Source organism: Varanus komodoensis, unplaced genomic scaffold (genome assembly GCF_004798865.1).
Source record: "Varanus komodoensis strain SLA01 unplaced genomic scaffold, ASM479886v1 scaffold1, whole genome shotgun sequence".
Lineage (NCBI taxonomy): Eukaryota > Metazoa > Chordata > Lepidosauria > Squamata > Varanidae > Varanus > Varanus komodoensis.
This window is the reverse complement of record NW_025335268.1, coordinates 62,589,102-62,608,743: the sequence shown is the minus strand read 5'-3', so window position 1 is coordinate 62,608,743 and position 19,642 is coordinate 62,589,102. Positions and strand designations below refer to the sequence as shown.

The following is a 19,642-nucleotide window of genomic DNA, read 5'->3' as shown; positions in this document are numbered from 1 at the left end:
AGACCATTGAGGGAAAGCCTTAATTGCAGCCTGGATATGATACCAAAAGTCCAAGTGGCCAGTGGAACCTATTAAGGTATCATTAAACTGACAGAGAAAAGCTCTTTCCCATCAGTTACTGATCCATTTTCCAGTGTTGTCTTCCCCCTACCACAAAGTGAAGTAACTACGCAAGAAAGCACAAGAAGCGTGGCACATTTCCCATCAGGAAAGGCTTCCAAAATGTTCCCACGTAGCATCTTAGCAACACCTGCCCCTCAAAAACGTATTGAGGCAGAGAGAAGGTCACCTAAGATATACTTTCCAACACATTCAGAGAAAGGCAGGTGCACCGATAGATGCAAAGGTGGCATGGCTTTTTTTGTCCCAAGTACACATATTGACTATATAGGTATTATTCAGAAGATGATCTACTTTTCCTTGCCCTGCATTTCCACACAAAAAAGTGTGTTCAGCACTTGCCCGTATCATGAGTAGGCCTTACAGAACTGGTCTTCATGCTGAAGTGAGCCTTGCTACCACTGACTGTATCTGTAATTGTGCAGCTAAGTACAAGATTATATCCAAGCAACCAAAAATAAGCAGAGGTGTGTGTTTTTTAATGTTTAAAAATAGACAAGAAGCTGAATTCAAATAATAAAAGCAATTCAGCTACTTTAGAAATACAACCTTACATTTTTAACTCCAGTGATTTTAAAGCCTACGAAAACATTTTTCCTTTGGAATCTTACAGACATGCATTTTAAGAACTATTTCATGAATAAACAGTCCTTTCCCAGTAACTTGCATAGAACACCTAATCTTTAGATAAACAATTCATTTCTTTTTCAAGATAATGCATCTCCAGGAGCTTCGCACATCTGAAAGTGTGAAGGATAAACTTCCTTCTATCATAAGACTGAGACTGGCAAAGTCATTTTAACAGCCAGCGCTGTGAACATGAGGCTGTTTTCTCCTTATTGGTTTATTACAGCCATTTATGCAAGTCTTCCTCCAACTGCATTCCACCACTTTACCCATGGTGTCTTAACTGGACGTTTTGATGCTAGCATCTCACTGGGGCTGTTCTTTGTCCACATCTACAGATGCTTCCTTTGGATCTAACTGTTCTTGAATACTTGATTTCACAGCATGGAGTGCATAGTTAATGCTAGTGCTTCCAATCCAGTTCCAGGATCCAAAGAAGGGATTGTATAACATTCCTTTCACTGTCTTCACTAAAAAACCATCTGTAAGCAGTAGGGAAGAGAAGAAAAGAAATGACCACTCTCAGAAAGGACCTAACATTCACAATATACACCTGTAAAGTTCCCAACCATGTCATTCAGACACAATTTTCAAGATTATTCCACTCTGAATAGTAATTTCCTAGCTGAGAGACATCACCCTGCCAACAAAAGTATAGTCAAGGTATAGTCAAGGCTATGGTTTTCCCTGTTGCAATGTATGGCTGTGAAAGTTGGAACATAAGGAAGGCTGAGTGCCAAAGAATTGAGGCCTTTCAATTGTGGTGCTGGTGGAGACTCCTGCGAGTCCCTTGGACAGCAAGGCGATCAAACCGGTCAGTCCTAGAGGAGATCAACCCTGACTGCTCTTTAGAAGGCCAGATACTGAAGATGAAACAAAAATACTTTGGCCACCTAATGAAAAGGAAGGACTCACTGAAGAAGAGCCTAATGCTGGGAACAATAGATAGCAAAAGAAGAAGGGGACGGCAGAGGATGAGGTGGCTAGATGGAGTCACTGAAGCAGTTGGTGTGAGCTTAAGGGGACTCGGGGGGGGATGGTGGAGGAAAGGAAGGCCTGGAAGAATGTTGTCCATGGGGTTGCGATGGGTCAAACACGACTCTGCGACTAACAAGAAGCAGAGATAGCAATAGAAACAGATTTTTTAGTCTTGAAGCCCTTCCAAAGTATTCCAGGTAAAATACTTAACTATGAATTCTGACAATGGTCAATTATTTTAATATTTTGATTAGATCTGAAGCTTAATAATAAACCCACATGAATTCAACATCTAATACAGTTGTTTTAAACATAATTTTGAAAGACAATTCTGCCTTCACTACACAATGCTTTAAAAATCCAAGAAAAATACATGACTAGGTTTCTTTGCAGGTAAACAGGAGGTATGGAAATGTCATCACTTTACTGAAATGTCTTAAAAAGAAATATTCAACATGTTGAACAAACAGTTGAAAAAAAAACCCACAAATAGGCCATACTATAAACCTTATCTTGAATGGGACTATTTTGAAGAAGGTTTGAGCACTATAATGCAAATGCCAATTTAAAAATGCCACACCCTACACCCCTATATGGAAACCATGGAAAACACCCAATAGTTGTAGCATTCCATGTTGAAGGTACAACACCTGAGAGCCCACAACTTCATGCATCAGCTCACACATGGAGCAGTATCTTTGCATCAATGGTAGCCTTTGCCAGACTTATTACCAAGGAAGTACAAAAAAGTTACACCATGTGTGCCTATGGGGCTTCATTTCCACAGGAAATCCCTCCAATTCTTTGGCACTGCCACATCAGGGCTTTAACAAGCTAAACCTGGTGAAGGTGTGGCAAGAGAAAGTGTTTAGTATCGAGTTCACTGGCTTTATATTTACTATCAAAAATGGACCAGAAGCATTTTTTTTAGTTCCACAGTGAGCCCTCCATCATCACCCATTCTGATGAAGGCACTGAAAAAAGGACTGGCCATTGCTAGGAAGAGCAGCCGCCGCGTTTCCTCTCGGCACTGCCCAAGATCTGCCCCACCACCTGCATCTCCACTCTTACTCTAATCAGACTCAATAGGGGGGATTCCTCCAGCGGGTGGGGGAGTGGACGGCAGGTGGCATGCTATGTGGGGGGCACCAGGTAGGAAACATGAACCAGTATTTCATTTTGCAAAGCCACTGGCTGCCCTCCAGATAGAAAGGCCAAGGCAGCAAGCAGCCGTATGTATCATGGGCTTCGCTTGGGATTTAACACTCACTTGGTTCTAGGAGCCGCTCCAACTCCTCGGGTGCTATGAACTTTTCCCAGTTGTGGGTGCCTGCTGGAACAATGTGCAGTACTCTCTCAGCAATCAAAATGCCCAAAAAATAGGACAGCTGCGATTTGTTGATTGTAGTGATAAACAGAGATCCTTCAGGCTATTAAGAAAACCCAAGAGTTGTTTATACATAATACAACTGGCAGCATCCTTTATGAGTAAGCATTAAAACTACTGTTGTCAGAATAAAAAATGTTCAGTAATGCAAATTTAAGCCAATTAAATCTACATTCATTTCCATATGAATAATTTTACTGAAGAAAAAAGCAAGCTAATTTTAGTGTGATTTGAGACTGGCAGATATTAATATTTTCATTCATTAATACCTGACTCTGTATACAAACAAACAAGTGATCAATCTAGGCAAGGATAACCCTTTTTCATGGGACACTTCTTTAGTCATTTTTTTTAAAAGATCAGCTGGCTAGCTTTGATTCTCGGTAACCAAGAGTGCAAGATCCTCGGTAACCAAGAGTGCTTTTTCCTTTACAATTTGTATTTGTTTTTTGTTGATTCTGTATTGTTTTGAGATATAGTTTGATTCTGTATGTTGATCTCTAATTAAAATACCCTATTTTAATAGTATGCAATAACTATACTTTAATAAAATCACTGCATAGTAGTGCTTATAAGGGCATGTAGTCACCTTCACAACAAATATAAAAGACATTAGGGCCTTCAGATCCCTTCTGGGAGTGGTCCATCCTTGAAACAGGAGATGAGACCTCACAAGCCTACTCTGAGAAACTGCAGAAAGGACATGACTTCAAAGTAAAAGGACATCACAGACTAAAACAAGTCAGACATTGTTAGGTCATGCCAGCAAAGCTGTGGACCCACTGGATCCAAAGCCCTGGGAAGATCCCTGAAATGCTGGAAGAACTAGAGGTGCATATTTCATTTTCTTCACATTGGAATCAATGGGAGAGAAGACTAACAAAGAAAGAAACAGCCAACAGTGGCTAAATTAAAAGGGGGAAATGCAGCATGCTCATCCCTCCTTCCTGCCTCCTGGGACTGGACAACAGGGGTCTCCCTGCCCTGCTTCTTCACTTGCCTTCCTCCATACAATTGCTCTACCTGAGCTGCATGTAGCTCATGTGAATTCATCAAAATAAGAAAGATGAATTAAACTTGTTAGTAAACATGTGGGACAAACTGGTGGGGCTAATTAGAATAATATTTTAAGTCAGCAGGCTTCACAGAATTGTTTTTCAGACAAATGATTACCTAATACCCAAAGTGTAGAGTTAAGGCAATCTGGCGAGTGACCTTTACTTTTGTAGCCTGTTCAGCTAACAAAGCGGGAGTTGTTACATTTGTTGTTTGAAATGTCAATGTTTAGGTTCAGTATTTCCATTTAACTTAATAATTTACATCTTTTTAACTTTGATACTATCTCCTTTATCAGCTATGTGCCAAGTCAGGACTGTAAGGGCATACAGGAAAGAATTCTTGATGGTTGGCGTCTAATCCTGGACTTCGCTCCTGTACAGTCTCGCCAAAGCTCAACGCTTAAATTAATCTAAGAAGACTCAAATCTTTTATTGAAGTTGACTTTTGGTGGCCAGGAATATGGTGGTGCAGGCCATAGTAGGGTTTATGTAGTTAAAACAAATATCCTACTGTTATTTTTACTGAGAATAAATAGAACTCAAAATTTAAATTAAAAAGTTTTCTATTTTATTTCCTTCACAAGTTTAAATAAATAATTAACAGATCTGTCCATAGTACCTATCTGTCTGCATCAACACTTTCCAACAGAAAACTGCTACTTATAAATATCCTAAAGGTGTTGTTCATTTTCTAGATAATTAGAATCTGGGACATAGGAGTGCATACAATTCTACTCTGCGTAATGAATTTATCAGAAAAAAGGAAAGCAACCCAACAGTGTAACATGCTCCTACAATAAAGAACTTGAATCTCCAGTACAAATTGGTTTCTTGAACTCACTTTTAAAACTTCATTACAGCACCTGATAAACATTTCCACATCAGCCACATGTTCCACTACTTCCGAAGCCACAATGACATCAAATGTTTCTGATGCCTCTTCCACCATATCCTCTATTGTACAGGTTCTGTACTGTATTCTCTTAGCCAGCACTGGGTCAAACGACTTGTGTAATTCTGCTGTACTAATGTTGTCCTCCAGAGGATCAATTCCAGTAACTGATGCACCCAGTCTACCTAGGGGCTATAACACCATAAACATGTTATTCTGGGCTGCATGAAGAGAGAAAATGCCTCCAAATGAACTAGAAACTTGGTTAAAGGTATTTGACAGCTTAAGGTATATTCCCAATGCTTAAGGCAAATTCTACCCTGCCCACAAAATAACTGTTAGGATGATATTGACTAATATTTTATGATACTACTACTTTTTTGGTTGACTATGGAGACAAAACTGCAATTCAGAACAAAGCCATGAGGCAGAAGCTCCACTGAACTTCATGAGACTTGCTTCCTGTTTACAATTACATTGTAAAATGATTATTTCTATTGACATATTTTTTTAAAAAATGACAATTCTATTAAGGAACCAGTTAATTCATCTACAGAAATTATCAGAATGACCACAAGAAATATAGTGTACCTATGGCTACAAACCTATCACAATTTACTTGAGAGTACAGCAGGGTGGATTTGGTTTAAATCATGATCTAAATCACTAGTCCATAAGCCTAGATTTAAATCACAGTTTTCTACCTAATTTGCATGCTTCTCTGCCTTACTCATAGGTAGAGAAACTTCATTAAAATATTCCTAAATCTGGTCTCTTTTACAGCCTGCTGCCATGACAGGTTTTCTCCTCCAAGGAAAGACTGATATGATAAATCTCAGGCTGTACACAAAAAGATCCAGTAGACGGCTCAAAAGGTTCCACTCTCATTTTTACTGCTTGCCCCTCCCTCCTCACACTTAGCTTCTTGTGCAGATCTATTCCAAAGCCAATACTCTTCTATTTATTCACTTTTTTGAAACAGCCCTTAAGAGGTAAGGGGTTGACACAGATTGCACTTAGTTCTGCAAAGGAACAATGGGCTTAAGGTCTTTTTCTCAACTCTTTATTTGGGAACGTTTTTGCTGTGAAGAGGCATGTAATCTTTGCAGAAGCAAATTCATTTTTGAAAACTATAAAACCAAGCATCTCTGAGAATATCTTCCAGATAGAAAAACTGTCCAATAACCTTATGGAAACTTCTAGAAGAGCATGACATTGTGAATGGATTAATGGCATTCATTTACCAACAGATTTAAACACTGTATGAATATACAGCCTCATGCTGCATAATTAAAAACTAATGCTTATTTAATGATGAATAACCCTTGGACTATAATGTATCTTAAACAGAAAACTAGATAATTTTTCATCAAAAAGAAAACATCCAATTTAAATGAAATTATTAGAAAACATCCAATTTAAATGAAAAATCCAAATAAAACTTTAAAAATGATTTAATTTTTTAAAATCATTGATTTTTTTAATCCACCCTGGAATAATGCCACTATTCACTGCAGAAAATAAGATTACAACAAAATTAATGGACATTCCTTGCTAAATCAGTCTTTTGAATAATTAAATATTGTTGTAAGCTGCCCCAAGGCAGCATAAAAATGTTTTAATAATTAATAATAAATAAATAAATAAGCACAGTGCACTTTCTAAAAATACATGCTAGGATTCAGAGTATTAATCATTAAAACTACAATCCCTACCTCAGCAAGTAATCCACCACCACAGCCAACATCCAGGATCTTCACCCCAGAGAGAGGGCTTCCTAGCCGATGGTCATTTTGTAAATTTAAAACCGTATCCCTTACACAAATGGTAAAAAAATAGTTTTAATTAAGATTATTCAGTATATGTGCCATTGATAACTACATTTAAATATATTAGCATGTTACCAAAAAATCCTCACACATTTGCTTTTTTGAGATCCTGAATGAAGTATGAAAACTTAGTTTACTTTTTTAAAAGGCTACTGTTTGTCTTTAGGAGGATATTTTCTTTCTTTTCATTGCCTAATACTTGCATACAGGTTAAAGTTGAGTTCAGAAGAAAGTCCAAGTTTTGGACTTCAGTGACTGTCTGAGATTACTTCCCCATTGTGGAAACAGCGGTTACCCATTTTGCTCAAGTGTAGAGGATAAATCTACTATTTGCATACCGTATCTGTTGTCCGTCCCCCCATACTCATATTAATCATTATATACATACACATGTAAGTCCACACATGCATGAAAATAAGGATACACAAGCCAGAAAAGCAGGTTGCTTACCTGTAACTGATGTTCTTCGAGTGGCCATCTGTGCAGTCACACATATGGGTGCTGCGCCTGCGCAGTGCCTTTGGCCGGAGAGTACAAGCTAACAGTTTTTTTGGCGGGAAAGGTCCGCTCCCCCTCCCCCACAGCCTATAAAGAGCGGAGCGTCCGCCATTTTGTTCAGTCTTTGACGACCGGACGGACGCCCTCTTGTGGAAAAAATTAGTTCTTCCATGAGCAGTATCGGTACCAAGAAAAACAACGAACAATATTGGTACCAAGAGATAATGATAACATTCGGTACTGACGAAAGGTCCACTCACCAACACCGAGCTGGGCCAGCGGGTGGGTTGTGTGACTGCACAGATGGCCACTCGGAGAACATCAGTTACAGGTAAGCAACCTGCTTTTCTTCGTCGTGGCCTCTGTGCATCACACATATGGGTAGATTAACAAGCTTACCATAATGGAGGAGGGGAGGTGTCCTCAGCGAAGAACGGATGAAAGAACGGATCTGCCGAAGGAACAATCCTGCCGAGCACGGCTTGGCAAAAGTGCAAGGATTCGCCCAAGTAGCAGCTCTACATACATCGTCAATCGGTATTCCCGATGCGAAGGCAGATGAGGCAGCCACAGCCCTAGTCGAATGGCCTCGAGGGGCTGTGGGTAAGTCAATGTTAGCCAGTTGGTAAGACAAAGTGATAGTACGAACTATCCACTTAGAAAGTCTCTGCGAAGTGACAGGGGTGCCTTGGTCCCTGGTAGCATATTTAACGAAAAGTCTATGTGAACGTCGAATAGATTCCGTCCTGGATCTGTAGAAGGCTAAACAGCACCGAACGTCAAGTGAATGTAATGACCTTTCTAACGGAGTAGACAGAGCCGGAAAAAAGGCAGGTAAAATAATATCTTGTCCCATATGAAAGGGTGTGGACACCTTAGGCAGAAAAGATGGATCGAGCCGCAGGACAACCTTTTCTCTATGAAAATTGAGATAAGGTGGGTCTACGCGTAGAGCGCAGAGCTTGCTGGCCCTCCGGGCTGAGGTAACCGCAACTAGGAATGCTATTTTCCACGAGACAAGACATAAATCGATTGTTGCCAAAGGTTCGAAAGGAGCTCTCATAAGTGCTTGCAGAGCAACAGAGAGACTCCAGGTGGGCATTATTGGTCTGATCGACAGGTTCAGATTATAAAGTTCCTTCAGAAACCTTTTAATAGTACGTTGAGAGAAAATGGACGAGCCGTCCACCATACCACAATGATAGGCGATCGCTGCCATATACACTTTAATCGAAGATGGTTTCAGTCCAGAGTGGTGTAGTTCTAAGAGGAACTGAAGAATTTGATGTATCGATGATGTAAATGGAGAGAATGAACGAGAGTCGGCAAAGGTGGAGAAACGCTTCCATTTAGCTGCATAAGACTTCCGTGTAGAAGGCTTTAAAGCAGAGTCCAATATGTATTGAATGTCCGGATGAAAGGCTGTCAGATTCGATGGCACAATAGTTGGGTCCGACAGTGCTGGAGCAGCGCCGCCTCCAGCAGATTCGAAGGTTGCAACTGTAGTGGATTTGAAGGTAGGATTCAAACCACTTGAAGTAGTCGTCGGTGTAGACGTAACGAAGTCAGCTATCGGATTTGCCACGCTGTTAGTTTCAATGATAATATATCTGGGTGGCGAACTGCACCGTCCTGCTGGGTTATCAGGTACGGGAGTGGTGGAAGATGAAGGTATTCCCTGTGAGAAATGTCCAGCAGTGTGGGAAACCAAGGTTGGCATGGCCACCAAGGAGTAATTAGTATCCCTGTGGCCCAATTGCAAACAACCTTCACTATGACTCTCATCACCAGAGGAATCGGTGGGAAGGCGTAGAAATTCAGGTTGTTCCATGGAATCATGAAGGCGTCCCCTAGGGATTCGTACCCGATTCCCGCTCTTGAACAGAAAGTCACACACACCTTGTTCTGTTGGGTGGCGAACAAGTCCACGTCGGGAAACCCCCAGCGATGAAAAAGGTCCTCACGTGTGTGGGGGTCTAGTTCCCATTCATGAGAGATGAGCATGCGCCTGCTGAGAAGGTCTGCTTCCACGTTGTCCGTACCGGCCAGATGGACTGCTATTATCGTAATGTCTCTCGAAATGCACCAGTCCCAGATCTGCATAGAAAGTCTGGCCAGGGTCGGAGACTTTGTCCCACCTTGCTTGTTCAGATAAAAAACGGTGGCTATGTTGTCCAATGTTATCTGAACAACCCGATGTTAAAGAACATCTTCGAAAGAGCATAGGGCTTTGAATACGGCCAACAATTCCAAGAAGTTGATATGATTCGTGGATTCCTGACAAGTCCACGTGCCCTGAGTATACAGGCTGGAGCATACCGCTCCCCAGCCCAGAAGAGACGCGTCGGTACCAACTGTTATTGATGGGCCTTGGGGCCTGAAGGGGATCCCAGCAGTCAGATTGTCCGGGACCGACCACCATAGTAGGGAATGGAGTATCGAGGATGGGAATCAAAGCAGTTTCGACGGTGGGTCTCTCTGTGGGTGGAACGCTTTGTTGAAAAATAGCTGCAAAGGACGGAGTCACAGTCTGGCGTGTGGCACCACTGCAACGGCAGAAGCCATATGTCCTAGAAGCCTCTGGATGGCCTTCGCCGGAACCGATCTGTCTCGTCGCATTCGATGAACATGGCGAGCGAGAGTCAGTTGTCTGTCCCGAGGGAGGAATGCCTTTTCCAACGTCGAATCCAAGTGGGCTCCGATGAACGTAAGCTTCTGTACCGGAAGGAGAGAAGATTTCTCAGTATTAATGCAAAGGCCCAGGTCGTCCAATAAGGCGCAGATAATACGGATAGAAGTGAGAAGCGCTTCCCTGGACCTGGAGACTAGGAGCCAGTCATCAAGGTAAGGGTAAACTTGTATGCCCTGGAGGCATAGGTAAGCATAGACAGGGGCCATGCATTTAGTAAACACTCTCGGAGCGGTGGCCAAACCGAAGGGTAGAACCATGAATTCGTAGAAATTGGAGGCAACAGCAAAGTGAAGGAAACGCCTATATTTGGGATGGATTGCAATATGGAAATAGGCGTCCTTCAAGTCCAATGAGGCGAACCAATCCTCTTTTCTAAGCAGCGGCAAAATATTTTGGAGGGTGGTCATTCGAAACTTCGTCACGATGAATCGATTCAGACTACGTAAGTCTAAAATCGGACGTAGGCCACCATCGCGTTTGGGAACTGTAAAATATCTAGAATAGAATCCGTGAAGGCCGTCATATTGAGTTACTTGACGAATCGCTCCTTTATGAAGAAGTTGTTGTATTTCATCGAGCAGTACTGGTGAGCAAGATGTAAACTGGGTCGGACTCAATGGAGGAATGGTATCGAATTCTATCCTATAGCCATGCTGTAAGATAGACAATACACACCGATCAGATGTGATGGACTCCCAAATGGGGAGTCTGCTTCGCAGCCGGTCCCCAGATGAGAGGGGAGTGGGTATAGGATAGGGTAGAGGAATGGTTCGCCAGTCCTGTCAACGCTGCCTCCTGTCGTCATATCAGCGGCGGCCCTGTTGGTAGCGTTGTTGGGGCTGTTGTCGGTGGTGTTGCTGTTGCTGCTGCCTGTGCTGAGGCTGTTGCCTGGAATGGTAAGGCTGTCTGTTGAGCGGACGGTTCCATGCCCACTTACGCCTCGGTTGCGACTGGAGCTCCATCCGTCGGGCCGTCATGCGGGACTTATGAAGTTTTTTGAGTTTATGGTCCGTCTTTGAATGGAAAAGTCCAGACCCGTCAAAGGGCATTTCCTTGATATGCCGCTTGGTCTCTTCGGGGAAGTTGGCGCTCCTCAGCCACGCATGCCTACGAAGAGAGATGGCACCGACCAAGGCCCTTGAGTTGGTGTCCACATGGTGCCTGGCTGTGGACAGCTGTTGGACTGCGACGTGCATCGCCTCCTTACTTAGCACTTTGGCCAAGTCGCTTTGTTGGTCTGGGAGGGCCGAGACGACGTTGTGGAGGCGTTGCATTATAAAATACTGGTATCTCGCCAACATCACCTCGTAGTTCGAGATACGCAGCCCCAAGCCTGAAGCTGCGTAGACCCTCCTGGCCAGGGAGTCGATCTTGCGGCCTTCCTTGTCTCGCGGAGTGGTGTGGCCTCTTGCCTCTTCCCTGGGAGGACTCCACCATGACCGAGTTTGGCTTGGGGTGTCGTAGGAGGAATGGTATGTCCTCCTCCCGAACCCGGTACATGGCTTCGTACCTCCGCGATGTTGGTTGAGGGTGAGAGGGCAAGTCCCAGGGCTGTGTCATCGCCTGCTGGAGGGTGGTGATCAGGGGCAGGACGATGGAGGTGGACTGCTCCCCGCGGACGACGTCATAAAATTTATCTGTCAACGGTCCTGAGCGCTGGACGGCGTCGATATCCAGGGATTGGACGAGCCTGGACATCAGCTCTGCAAAAGAGACATAGGACACGTCCGGTGACGCAGGGCCCTGGGAGGTCACCGCAACGTCGGGAGAGGTGGAATCGACGTCCGAGTCATCGGAGTCCGCGCCATAATACAGAGGGGCCGAAGAAGGGGACTCCACTGGCGAAACAGACCGGCTGCTTTCCTCCCGGGGAACCGGGGATGTGCGCCTCGGATCCAGCAGCAGAGGGCGATCGCGAGAGCGTGGTGGGGACCGATCCCTCGGTGTGGGATAGTACCCAGTTGAGTATGGCTCGCCCCAGGATGGATAGTTGGAGCAACGCCAGTTCTTGGATCGCTGCTCCCTGGAGCGACTCCGGCAGGCCCTGGGGGGGGGGGGATCCGACCACATCCGCCTCCATCGTGGCCATGGGCATAGGCGTGGGTGACCTAGAGCTGGGGGGGGAGAGTCTTGAATTCCCCCATCAGCGATCGACCCCCGCTGAAGAGGTGGAAGCTGCTCGGTAGGGAGGTCAGCCACACGACAAGGAGACCCTTGAGGGGTGACCTTCAAGGCTGCCTGGAGTACCGGCTCGGGTGGGGTCGGTACGGTGGTTGCCGCCGGTACTGACGCTGCCGTCGAACCCAAGTCGCGGTGTCGTGGCCGCTCCGGATTCCTCGACTACTGGGTCGGTTTAGGAGGCTTCTCTTTCCTGGCCTTCTTAGCTGATTTATCAGCTTCAGCATGCTTGCGCTTCTCACGTTTCTTTTTGGAAGAAGCGGGTGGGGCCCTCAAGGTAGAGGGACCTTCGTCTGACGGGCGTGAGGGCGGGACCACCGTAGCCGGGCTAGGCTTTGGAGCGGTGACGAGTGGGTCAGACTACATAAGAGCCCGATCCCACAGGAGCCTCCAGAGGCGGTTCTCCTGATTTTTCCTGGCCTGCTTAGAGAAGGCCAGGCAGTGGGAGCACTTGTCGGTCCTATGCCCCTCCCCCAAGCAGAGGAGGCATAGGTCGTGCGGGTCAGATGGAGACATCTTCGACCCGCATTCCGCACATTTGCGGAAAGCCGCTCGCTGCGCCATCGCAAGAAAAGGAAAAAAGAAGACAGTGCAGAGGGTAAGAATATATTTTTGGTTTTGGTTTTTTTTATAGAAGAAGGTAGAACGGTAGAACGATAGAACTATAGAGATAACAAGAACTAACAGGGATATAAAACTGGGAGTTTAAAAAAGAAGAGGAAAATAGGCTACGAGTAACGATCAAAGCGATAGTCGAAAGCGGCACGAGGCACAGTGAACGGCGGTCGCAAAGACTGAACAAAATGGCAGACGCTCCGCTCTTTATAGGTTGTGGGGGAGGGGGAACGGACCTTTCCCGCCAAAAAAACCGTTAAGCTTGTAATTTCCAGCCAAACACACTGTGCAGGCGCAGCACCCATATGTATGATGCACAGAGGCCACGACGAAGAACCAATACTGACTGAAAAGAAAATATGCCCCTATCTCATAGCTTCCATTGATGAAAATATACCCTGCGCAAACTTGGTCCAACAAAGGCCTCAGACTTATGTAAATTTACCTGTGAATAAACCCTGTTGGAAGTTGGTTTATTCTACCCATAACACTGCTTCCATTAGCTTTGTCCCCATTAAGCATTTACACTAAACCACTGTAGTAAAGTTATGCTTCAATTGCAACATTTGACATTTTATTTTCATATTAATGCCAGATGAATGTAAAGACTGGCACATTTTACAAACTCACCTAATAAAAGGCACTCTAATTTCATTCATAGAATGAAGGGCTGCATATTGTCCATCCTCATCCCACCATTTTTGTGCCAATACTTGGAATTTTCTTATTTCTTTTGGGTCCACTGTTGTTTGCCAAGTACTGTATGGTTGTCCTGGGAGTGACCTAAACATCAAAAACTTTATTATATCAGATGGTCTAAAAAACAACTAGAATCAGCTAGGCAAAAATTATGTACACAAAAGGTTTGATTTGGGGAAAACTGAACTTGGCAAACCCATGTATGGTTTTCAGTCACTTCACTCCTTAAGCATAGTTTTCCAAAGTGAGATTATCCATATGGTAGGCAGATTCCACCTGGCTGTTCATCTCCTCCATCCATTGGCCATAGCATGCACATGAGGAAGGCTGAAGCATTTAGGGGCTTTTGGTTTAAAAAAAAGAAAGAGACAGAGGGAGGACTACTAAGCTAAATATGAAAGTATACACTCATTAATTATGAGCTATAAACTTGTCAATCCATTATACACTTAGATATTCATTATACATTACAAATTTATAAATGCATGTTCAGGAAACTGTCAGGACAGTTCTAAATAGCAATTAGTAGACTATAAAGAAAGATGATCTATGTATGCTACTTGTGGACTTCACAGAAACACTTGGCTAGCTACTGTTGGATTAGATCAGGGTGGCCAGATGCTCAACAGAAGAGACAATGTACAGTAAATGTCAGATTTTGAAAGCCGCAAGCAGGCACCCGTGGGCAGCAGTGGCAGGAGCAATGAGAGGCCAGTGGGAAACAGGTGCCCACGGGTGGTGGTGGTGGGTAGCAAGCAGGAAGCGGGTGCCCACGGGTGCTCACAGGCGGCAAGTGGCAATCCACAAAATAAATTCAGAGCCACAAGTAGCTTGGTTTGGCCATCAGTGCATTAGATGAACCTTACTCAGGTCCAGTGGAGCACTTCTTACATTTGTGCTCATAAAATCTAGGACTCAGTAATGCACAGACTTAATAGTTTGTGTTAAGGGATTACAAGTTACCAGATCTGAAAGTACACAAGTTATAAATACATCCAATGCATAGAAGTGAAATAGGCCCAAAGATGGAATGCCTAGTGTGCCTAGTTACATTTGCCTAGTTACATTTTACTGACATACAAATAGGCCCTTTGTTTTCTTTTGAGTAAAAACACTGGGAGATCAGTTGTAACACTGATCATAAATTGAGACTGGCAGGGCAGCAGCAATGTCCTGCCAATCATATAAAAGGCCTATATGATACTATAACTTGAAAGCCAAGTTCCAAATGAGTAATAGTTCACTTTACTGTGAATTACTTATTAGAGAATGCATGAAAACCATGTGTTGCGTGTGTGTGTTTAGTCACAAAGTTGTGTCCAGCCTTCTATGACCTCATGGACCACAACACTCCTGTCTTCCACCATCCCCCGGAGTCCACCCAACCCGTGACCCCATCCTGCCACCTCATCCTCTGCTTTCCTCTTCTGCTTTTGCCTTCAATCATTCCCAGCATCAGGGTCTTTTCCACTGAGTCCTTCCTTCTCATTAGGTGGCCAAAGTATTTGAGCTTTAGCCTCAGTATCTGTCCTTCTAGAGAACATTCAGGTTGATTTCCTTTAGGATTGACTGATTTTATCTCCTTGTAGTCCAAGGGACTCTCAGGAGTCTTCTCCAACACCACAGTTCAAAAGTGTCAGCCTTCCTTATGGTCCAGCTCTCACAGCCATACATTACAACTGGGCAAACCATAGTTTTGATATCTCTGCTTTTTAGTATGCTGTCCAGATATGCCATCGCTTTCCTCCCAAGGAGCAAGTGTCTTTTAATCTGCAGTGCTCTTGGAGTCCAAGAAAATAAGATCTGTCACTATATGCATTTCTTCCCCTTATTATGAAAACCATAATAAAGCAAAAAGTCAGATCATACATGTTGACTCGAGTTGTCACAATACTGATATGGATCATGAAGCTCATTTTTTCCATCATATGATGGCTATTGTCTTATGGTTATCAGTAACAACAGTACTTACATTTTCTTCTTTCCTTCAGGCAAACTGATAAATGAACTACATTTTAATTGGATTTTACATTTGTTAAGGAAAGGCTCCAGGGTCATTTGAGGATGCTGATCACAGTGATTGCCTGAAAAAATAAGAAAAAGCAATTATTTTAACACTACAAGTTTTGAAATCCACCACTGGGTCCAACAGTTAGAACACTGTAAAGCACCCAGAGAGCCTTCTGACTAAGTGTGTGGTATATAAGTGCAAGAAGTAGTAAAAACAACATTTAAAGTCATTCCAGAACACCCATTGTTAAAACTGCAATTAATGACACACTGCCTTTAATAGGCTAGAGCTACAGTAATAATTCGTATGAATATCTTGACGGTGCACACTTTATATTCACTTCTTTAAAATATCCACAACTTAATTATCAATCTAAGGTTACAAATGCTGCCGGCACAGTTTGCCACCTAAAATACTTAACATACTTGAGGGACAGGCAGGCATTTGGCGTACTTTGAGAAGGATGGCTCCAGCATATTTTTCCTTTTCCTAAATTCTAAAAGGCACAACAGCGAATGGAATATAGAGGGGGCTAATTAAGACGATTAGCCAAAGGCATGGAGAAAAGGCTGAATTTGGTTAACCTTCGTCTAGGAATGCAATTCTGAAAAGTGGACAGAGAGAGCTCACCAGGCAGAAATGCATCAGGGGCAGCTTCACGTTATACCGAAGAACTTGTACCCAGGGAACCATCCCTTAAACTCAACTAAGCGATTTAAGATCACTGCCATCCTTCAAAATATGCATTTGAAGGGGCAAGGGAAAACCGCACTTGTTGCCATATTGCCTCCTTCCAGGTTGCCGTCCGCACATTTTGGAAATGCGCTCTCGGCATGCCTTACTCCTCGCCATGCTGGCTGAGCTGAAAATGCAAGGAGTTGACGTCCAAAACACCTGCAGCACACCAGGTTGGAGAGGGCTGAGCCATACTAACTGAAAGCAGCTGTTGACATAATAATGGCAATAATGATGAAAATAAGGCTCGGCTCCATGTGCGGAAGCCGCCTGAAGGATGCAGGACCCAAAGGCTGGAAGCGGCAGGAAACCACAGGGCCGCCCAGTTCGTTTGCGGGCGGGCGAAGGGCAGCGCGCAAAGGTCAGTTACTTACCGGGAAGCGCCCGCAGACTATGCGCGCCGCGGCAAACCGACCCGCTTCGCACCACACCGCCGCAGGGGACCCCCAGCCGCCTTGCCCCCCACAGCCAGCTCCGTCCGCAGCCCCTCATGGCCCCTTCGGCCTCCTCGCCGTGCGGCCCAGAGCGGCAGGCAACTAGGCAAGCTCTCCGCGGTGCGGCTCCGCCTCCGCCTCTTCCTTGCCAATAGGGCTTGCCGTTCCCCGTCACTACCCGAAGCCCGCCTCCGGTTCCGGGGAAGAGAAGTGTGCTCTCTTCCCTGCTCCCCCCTGAAATCTCCGCGATCTTCTGTAGGGGCTTTCTGAAAAGCGAAGCTGCAGTTTCTGTCAGTCCCGTTCACCTAAGTCAGATTGCAACTCTGCGCGCGGTTGACAGGTAGCCTTCCTAAGCATAGGGGCGCTCACTTTTGAATGCTACCTATGCCAAATCGTACTACTTAGAAGCCATAGCTGTGCGCGCCTGGGGAGGGATCAAGCCCCCAGCATGCTTACTCGGACGTCAATTCCATTGAACTCAATGGAACTACTTTCGTTGAGCGTGTGTGGCTAAGAATGCAGCTTCAGTTATCCCGGGACTCTTCTTCATGTTATCAATTTCATTAGTTCTTAGAGCATTGCCTTGGTGGACATGTGCGAATCTGACCTTTGAAAAGTTTTCTCAAACACATGAAAGAGGTCTCTGCCGTGTGCAGAGAAAAGTGTTCATTCTGTCGTATGGGAGATGTCAACACACAGTTTAATGGTGCCCCTTTGTTTGCTGTTGTGTTGCAAATAAAGTTTCAGTCCCGCCCCCTTTCAGCTTCTGTATCCAGCATAGCCAATTGTGATGGGCGATGGTTGCTGTTCAACATCGGGAGAGCCTCAGATCCTTCTGTCCTAAGCTAAAAGTACTGGAAAATAGATTTCGGTCTTTTCGGTCTTGTTGCCTTTCCTTTGGACAAGCCTATCTCCATCTGTCTTCCCTTAACTTCTGATTCTTCTATTTATAGCCCCTATTGGAACTATTCCAGCTTCCCTTCAGCCCTACTTTCTGCCTCCTTCTGTGTTCCCTTTCCTCATGCAAGGTATTTGGAAGCAGCATGTTGCTTTCTGCTGCAGCCCCGCTCCCTCATCAAACCTCCTAAAATGGGTATCTCCCTGGTACCTCAATATCTCAACACTGCTTCTCCAGGAAGCACTTCTGTGGAGTCAGTTCTGACTTTTGTTTCTTACCAGGAATGGAATTTGGGACTGGAAAGAGCTGGCAAACAGGTCCAGGCTACCTACCTATTATCGTGGCAGTATTTATCTTAACAGAAGACAATTACAATATTTATAAAGTTACTTTTAATCAAACAAGTTTGGATTATATGATCGCTTTCCCTGCCTTAATTTATCGGGGTGCAGTACACAGCTTGTTTCATGTGAATCCAGGTAACGGGTTGAGAAGCAACCTAGCCTGTTTAAAGTACTCCCCCTATTACCAGATATTCCAGCCCTCCTGTACCCTGTAAACCATGCACCCCAAACCAAGTATACCCCTTCCAGCTTCTTGACAAACTCATTTTTATATAGTCATAGGCTAGAAGAAGAGCAGGCAGTTCCTAAAACCCAGGGTCAACTGCATTCCAATTTCCAAGTGCTTGAAGTAGAGTGATCCTAAACTCTGTCTCAGAAGACAGGATTTATTTATTGATTTATTTATTTTATTTAAAACATTTCTATGCCACCCCCATCGCAACAAAGCCTCTAGGCGGCTCACAAAAAATTACTTTGTCTTTTAACTTTAAGGAGCAAAGGGTCTATTCAGGTTAGACTTAGAATTATAAAATAGTAGAGATGGAAGGTGCCAGAAGGCCATTGAGTCTAACCTCCTGCTTAGTACAGGACTCCAAGTTAAACCATCCCTCTTGGCTGGTTGTCCAGTTGCATTTTGAATATTTCTAGCCCACAACCTCCCTACGTCATGGGTTCCTCCTAGGTCATGGGTACTGCTCCAACAATCCAGAATTTTTTTCCTGATAACTAGCTGAAATGTCTTTCTGTAACTTGATCCCATTATTCTGTGTCCTGCATTCTGGGATGGTCAAGAAGAGATTGTGGCCTTCTTTGTGACAGCCTTTCAAGTACTTGTGGAGTGCTATTATATCTCCCCTCAGCCTTCCTGAGGCTAAACAAGCCCAGTTCTTTAAATCTTTCCATGTAGGTCTTGTTTCTAGTCCTTGGGTCATCCTTGTTGCCCTCCTCTGAAACCTTTCCAGCTTGTCCACATCTTTCTTAAACTGTGGTCCCCAGAACTAGACAAACTACTCTAGATGAGGTCTAACCAGTGCTGGATAAAGGGGCACTAGTACTTCATGTGATCTGGAATAAATAATTCTTTTAAAATGAGAAGGAACAACTCATTGGAGAAGTCCCTTATGCTGGAAACGATTGACAGCAAAAGGGGAAGGGGGCAGCTGAGGATGAGGTGGCTGGGGCAGTGGGTGTGAGCTTGGGTGGACTCCGAGGGATGGTGGTCAGGAGAGCCTGGGGGAATGTTGTCCATGGGGTCGCGATGGGTTGGACACAACTTTGCAAGTAACAACAAAATTGCACTTGCCCATTTTGCAGTCACATCACACTGTTGACTCATATTCAGCTTATGATCTACAGCAATTCCAAGATCCTCCTCACTTGCAGTAATTGTTGAGCCAAGCATTCCCCATCCTAACAAGGTATTTGGCATCTTTTTCCTAAGTGCAAAACTTGGCATATGTCCCAACTGAGTTTCATTTTGTTGTTTTCAGCCTAGCACTCCAATTTTGCAAGATCACCTTGAATTTTGTTTCTGCTTTCCAGGGTATTGGCTATCCCGCCCAGTTCTGTGTCATCTGAAAATCTGTTAATCCTTCTTTGCACTTCATCCAAATGTGTAATTCATATGATTCTCATGCTTGTGCCTCC

General features: G+C 44.3%; 1 protein-coding gene across 1 annotated transcript; it reads right to left on the bottom strand.

Annotated features, from left to right (window-relative positions):
- Nucleotides 1-578: 578 nt before the first annotated feature.
- COQ3 (coenzyme Q3, methyltransferase) lies at nucleotides 579-16,889 on the bottom strand. The gene is made up of 7 exons (XM_044427453.1): nucleotides 16,694-16,889; nucleotides 15,546-15,657; nucleotides 13,505-13,657; nucleotides 6,778-6,877; nucleotides 5,012-5,254; nucleotides 2,996-3,155; nucleotides 579-1,229 (listed from the first exon to the last, which is right to left on the bottom strand). The coding sequence occupies exons 1-7, from the start codon at nucleotides 16,809-16,811 to the stop codon at nucleotides 1,054-1,056; spliced, it is 1,062 nt and encodes a 353-aa protein (XP_044283388.1). The 5' UTR covers nucleotides 16,812-16,889; the 3' UTR covers nucleotides 579-1,053.
- Between the last annotated feature and the right edge of the window lie 2,753 nt (nucleotides 16,890-19,642).